Raw genomic sequence first — 6,577 nt, forward strand, 5'->3', positions numbered from 1 at the left:
TCAAGCGTCTTTTCTGATTTAATCATATGCCTTAGCCCACTGAATGCTTCATTTCTTCCTACCAAACTGATTCTTAGTCGCTGGACTAATTACCGGAAAAATAGCGTCTCTCGCTAAACGGCTATCGGCTCCTGTTGAACCTTAGCGCTGATCCTTAAATAATCTTTGCAGAGCTTTTTGATGTCAGCCCTCTTGGCTACTGATTGACTCTATTCTTTCTTAGAAATTCTCTTCTTCAACAATTTCTTCTCGGCTAGGTCGTTCGGCTATCTTACTGCAAAAGACGCAGTCACATTATTTTTCTGAGTAATAATCTGTCGGGACAAGTGCTCTGGATTCCTTCTACTGAGCTTCAATCATCGTTGTTCCTTTGGTTTTTAACCAATCTTTTACTCCTTTGGTTTATTTCCCTCCTTGGTCGAAAAGTCTTGTTCGCGTCCTTCCCGTATATTTTTAGATTTAGTACGGGGTATTACAACTACGCTTCTAGGAAGTTCCTACAACGATCCCAGCTACAGATCTATGCAGAAACCTGCTCAAATCTCCCAAAAACCTCAAGAACAGCAATAACTCCTTTTCTCTCTTCCTAATTTTTTTCCAGAAACGGCTATACTCGCCTAATGACGACAAAACTCCCTTTTAAACACGACCTAAGGGTTTTCCTAACCCAAAACACAGCGTTTAACTTAAACTCGAACCTCACAAAATAACCTTGCATCGACCGATGCATCCCCTAAACCGGGATTTCAGTTTGCGGATGTTACACTTACTTTTCTATAACATCTGAGTAATTTGTTCTAAAATGATTTACTTAGATATTTTTGTCAATAATATTTGTTGATTATGAACTTATTAACTTAATCTTGTTAAACTAAAATTTTAAACTACAAACATGATTAGGCCTGCTTATTAATGCAAATGTAAGAAAAATATGTGAAATTTTAAGTTGTATTCAAAATATTAAAATTCCCACACTCCATCTTGTAATACAATTTCTTTGTACATTACATGATAATAAAATTAGATTTTAATTCTAGAGAATTTCTTACTAATGCCCCTTCTTTGATACCCCTTTCTAAAAATGCCCCTTCTGGTGGCCATTTTTAATTCTACCCCTCTTTTATTTCGTAAAGACAATTTTGACCTTTTTTTATAATTATACCGACAATCTTATTTGACCTTCTCCGTCTCCGTCGTCGACCATATTCGTCTTCGTCTCTTCTTCTCCGTCGTCATCTATCCTTCTCCATCGTCATCTATCCTTCTCCGGTCGCATCACTCCTTCTCCGGTCGTATCTCTCCTTCTCCGGTCATATCTCTCCTTCTCCGGTCGCATCTCTCATTCGCCGTTGTTACTGCTTCTCCTGTCGTCTTAGTCCTCTCTTTTACTTCGTCGTCTCTTCTTCTCCCATCGTGTAAGCTTGTTTTCTGAATTTTAATTTTGATTTCAATTTCAATTTTGTGTTAGCTATTAGATTGTTGTTTCGATTTCAAATTTGATGTCAGAATTTTTTTAAGTCTTAAGCACTTGTTCTTTAGATCTGTTCGTGATTATAAAGTCCTTTATTAGATCTTTGGATATCTATTGTTGTTCTATGATATAGTTGTTGGGATCTCTCTTCTTTTAATGTAGTTTTGTAATTCGTGATATTGGTTTGTTTTCTCAGGACTTGTTTGGGTGTACAAATGATTGAATTGTATTTATTATGTGGATTGTGGAAGTTGAACAACAACATTCATTGGGAATTTGAGATGGATAATGAAAAGGGAGCTTCTTTGATTAACATTGATGAGAATACTAGATTTAGTGAGTTGGTAAAGATCTTATTAGAAGATTTTGACATTGATATTCATGCACAATGTTTAAAGCTTAGTTATATACATTGCCTGCTATGTTTGCTACCATAGGTAGTATTCCTATCTTTATTAGAAATGATAGGCAGCTTGAAGCTTTTAAACTCAAATATGCGCAAAGTGGAGGAGTTCTTTATCTATGTGTTATTGTTGAGGATTTTTGTGTGACTGTTGAGCAGGTATTTTTAGTAAACTCATTCTCTTATTCTTTCTAATATTGTTTTAGAAAAGTAACTGATTTGACGAATGTTTCTTTATCAGGGCCAACCTAGCTCTACTCCTTTTATTGAGAGTGTTACTGCTGTTACTCAGGTAACTTTCTACTTTATAATTTTTAATTATTTTTTGCTTACAAAACTTTATAAAATCCTTTGAAAACACTTGTAAAACATTTTAAATACTTTACATCTCCTTTCAGGATCAAACTAGCTCAAATCTGTTTGTTGGGAATGCTATCGATGTTTCTACTGCTACTCATACTCAGGTAACTTACAATGGCATAAATGTTTTAATTGCCTTTTCAACCCCTTTTAAAAATCTTTGAAAACAGTTGTAAACCTTATTAAATCCTTTGAAATCACTTGTAAAACCTTTTAAATACTTATACTTTCAGGGTCAACCAATACCAAATTCATATGTCGAGAGTGTTCCTCGTTTTTATTGTTCTCCTGTTGCTTATTCAAGTCAACATACTAGCTCCGATGATGATTTTACTGCTACTGCTACTCATAGTCAGGTAACTTACAATGACATTACCCCTTTTAAAACCTTTGGTAAATCCATTTGAACATTTTAAAAAACCTTTGAAAACAGTTGTAAACCTTATTAAATCCTTTGAAATCACTTGTAAAACCTTTTAAATACTTTACAAATCTTTTAAAAATTCATTGATTTGTACTTTCAGGCTCAACCAATACCAAATCCATATGTGGAGAGTGTTCCTTGTAACATGACAACCTCTGGTTCTTCACACTCAACTGGTCTAATCGATGTTGGTTCACTGTTTTGTGGGAAGTTATTCAAAGACAAAACAGAAATGAGAAGTCAGATGCGGATGTATGCAGTCAAGCATAGTTTTGAGTTTCATACTTTTAATTCAGACAACAAGAGGTATGTTCTTCATTGTATTAATGAAAAATGTAGTTGGAGGCTACATGCAACTAAGGTTAAAGCATCATATAGCTTTTTTGTTCGAAAGTGTATTAGTTAGCACAACTGTGACTCTGCTTTAAGGAATGTTAATCATCGCCAAGCATCTGCAAGGACTTTGGATGGTTTGGTTAGTAACCATTTTGCAGGAGGAAAGCTTCCTCTCAGACCTAAACAGCTCATGGAAATTTTTAGGAATGACCATGGAGTTGGTGTCTTGTACTCAAAAGCATGGAAAGCTCAAGAACATGCATCAGAACTTGCTAGGGGTTTACCTGCTGATAGTTATGAGGTTTTACCGAGTTGGTTCCACATGATAGAAAAGAAGAATCCAGGTACTATCACTTACATCAAAGCTGATTATGATAATAAGTTTAGATACGCTTTTCTGGCTTTTGGTGCATCAATTAGAGGTTTTAAGTTGATGAGAAAAGTTATTTCTATTGTTGGCGTCCATTTGATATCAAAATGTGAAATCAAAATTTAAAGGGACTTTGCTTGCTGCATCAGCTCAGGATGGTAATTTTCAGTTATATCCTATTGCTTTTGCCGTTGTTGATTATGATAATGATGCATCATGGGATTGGTTTTTGCGGTGTTTGAAGACTATTATTCCTGACGAAAAAGATCTAGTTTTCGTGTTTGATCGGGCTTCTTCAATAGCAACTGCGCTTTCAGTAAATTATGTACATGCTCATCATGGGATCTGCACTTTCCACTTGCAAAAAAACCTGAAAACACGATTTAGAGCTTCTGCTTCTCTTCTTCCAGTTGTTCATGATGCTTCAAGAGCTTACACTCAATATGATTTTGATTATTTGTTCAGTCAAATTTCTAATGGTGATCCGGAACTTGGAGAATATCTTTGGCAAGCTGATATTAGGAAATGGTCACGTGCATATTCTCCTTCTAACTGGTACAACATCATGACATCTAATTGTGCCGAGTCCATTAACTCCTTGTTAAAAGAGACTCGCAAGTATCCAATTGTCTACCTGTTTGAGACAATCAGGTCTATTTTGACTAGGTGGTTTAATGAACGACGTGAGGAGAGCTGTCGACATCCATATGCTGTTACTCCAAATGTTGGGAATAAGATGAATGCATCTTATAATAATACTACCTGCTGGCTTGAAGTTTGTCAAGTAAATGAAAATGTCTTCGAGGTTAAAGCAGGTTTAAAGACGAATGTGGTGAATTTGGACACAAGGAAATGCACATGTTGTATGTTTGATATTGACAAATTCCCTTGTGCACATGGAATTGCTGCTGCTGACAAACATGTCAATCTCAATGAAACATGTTTGTTGATGATTATCATTTCACTGAAAGGTTATAACTCTCTTCTTTAATTGGGTTTTGAAAAGGTTGCTAAAGTAACGGATCCGACAGGTTTTTACAATGTTTTAAAAGGTTTTACAAGTTGTTTATAAGTAGTTTTAAAAAGGTTTTTCAATGTTTTACAAGGTTTTTCAAAGGTTTATCAAAGTTCTATAAGTCTTATCTTCCTCTTTTTGTTTTACAGATGGCGTTTAGGATATTCAGAGAGCATTCACCCAGTAGGTGATATGGAGTATTGGGAGGTTCCAGAGAGTGTTAGTACTTCTATTCGGCCACCTTCTACTCGTATAGCTAGTGGCAGGCGAAAGAAAAAGAGAATAGCTAGTTCATGGGAGCATGGAAAGGCTAAGACAAATTCAAAACAATACAAATACAGTAGGTGTGGTCAGTGTGGACACAACAAATCTAGTTGTGTAGCTGCTATCTAACTCTCTCTCTCTTTTAATTCAACTTGAATTTGTTCTTTTTAATAAAATATTTCAGTCTGTGGTGTTGTAAACTCCATTTTCTTTGATTTTTTTTCCAGATTTTACTGATTTAAAATATTATAAACAACTTGTAATGCCTTTACAAAAGCAAGTCGTACTGTTTTAAATCATTATAAACAACTTGTAAAACCTTTTAAAACCTGTTAAAACCATATATACACTCTTGTAAATCATATATACTCTTGTAAATCTGTTTAAAATCATTTAAAAAACTGTAAATTTCTTTAAAAAATTATATATACTTTTGTAAAACCATTTAAAAACCTTTTAAAATGTTGTAAAACCTTTTAAAAACCTTAATTGATTGGCACTCAATCCATTACTTTTGTTCGGCTTTTCGGATTTAGTTTTTTTGGCCCACCCTCTGAAAGGATACCAAACAGTAAAATGAAAACGTAATTGATTGGCACAATTAGTAATGTTTATTACGAACATCGACGGAGATAAATCAAGATACTACAAAGGATTTTCGCGGTTACCCCAAGCCCAGAGAGAAACAGTGCTCCACTTTTGATTTCGAATCGCTTAAGTTTGTTTTGTGGAAGACGATTGAAGGGGTATTACGCGAAGAGTCGCTTTTGAAACAGCGAAGGGGTAAGATTTCGAAACAGCAAAGAGGCTCTTAAAACCGTAATTGTTTGAAGGGGTAATACGTGAAGCGTCGCTTTAGTTTACGAAAAGTACCACTTCTGTTATAATTACGCGTTGAAGGGGTACTTTTCGTAAACCAAAGCGATGCTTCGCGTATTATAAATAGTTTTTGCTCTTGACTTACAAATCAAACCTTTGTCTCACAAAAACGTAAAAACCATCTCTCAAAGTCCTCAATTTCTATTACCTTTTTCCTTCAATCCGTCAGAAATGTCGCAATTTTCTTCAAGCCATCTAAGGCATGCCTTGAAATCTTTGAACAAGGATCATTCGACAAATGTCACAGCAGGTAAACGCCTACATCTTCAGATTAGTTTTGTTTTACTGTCAAGGATAAAAGAGATTGAGTGTGTTTGCCTTTTTGTTAGTAATTGTTGATGACAGCATTTTCAAGTGGGAGGCTACTTTAATCGAACCGGTGAACACCCCATATGAAGGGGGAGTGTTTGAAATGAGTATTTACTTTCCGTGTGATTACCCAAATAATCCCCCAAAGATATTTGTTTTGAGTATACTCTCTTTTATTTAGCAAGCATGTGTATTAGGACTCCTCTTTTTGCAGCCACTCAATAGTTTTTTAAATATAATTTCTTATTAATGCAGGTTTGTTTCAAAACAAAATTTTTCCACCCAAACATATCAGAAAGAGGTGCTATATACCTAAGAGTGTTGAAGTCCACATATTGGCATCCAATGCCGATTATTTGGCTTTTCAAGACAATAGTGGAGAAGTTGATGGAACCAGAAATTGATGATGAGGACCAGGTCAATAAAAATCTTGCCAACCTCTACAAAACCGATAGGGCAGGGTTTGAAGAGACGGCAAGAGAGATGACAAACAAATACGCTGGGGGAGCAAACTGAAATATGATCCTAAATAGTTCAAATCTATTTTTCAAATCTTGAATAATTCAACTTATATTTGTTCTTTTTAATAAAATATTTCAGTCTGTTATGTTGTAAACTCCATTTTCAAACAATTTTTTTTCCAGATTTTACTGTTTTAAAACATTATAAACAATTTGTAAAGCCTTTTAAAAAAGCAAGTCATACTGTTTTATATCATTATAAACAACTTGTAAAACCTTTTAAAG

General features: G+C 34.8%; 1 protein-coding gene across 1 annotated transcript; it reads left to right on the forward strand.

The window, feature by feature from the left end:
* The first annotated feature begins 1,752 nt into the window (after positions 1 to 1,752).
* LOC104709680 (uncharacterized) lies at positions 1,753 to 4,772 on the forward strand. Its single transcript, XM_010426252.2, has 9 exons — positions 1,753 to 1,807; positions 1,909 to 2,033; positions 2,116 to 2,166; positions 2,273 to 2,338; positions 2,468 to 2,590; positions 2,870 to 2,964; positions 3,088 to 3,416; positions 3,493 to 4,309; positions 4,529 to 4,772. Exons 1-9 carry the CDS (start codon positions 1,753 to 1,755, stop codon positions 4,770 to 4,772), a joined length of 1,905 nt encoding a protein of 634 aa, XP_010424554.2.
* The last annotated feature ends 1,805 nt before the right edge of the window (positions 4,773 to 6,577 follow it).

The sequence above is a fragment of the Camelina sativa genome, chromosome 8, assembly GCF_030686135.1.
Source record: "Camelina sativa cultivar CO46 ecotype springtype chromosome 8, ASM3068613v1".
NCBI classification, from domain to species: Eukaryota; Viridiplantae; Streptophyta; class Magnoliopsida; order Brassicales; family Brassicaceae; genus Camelina; species Camelina sativa.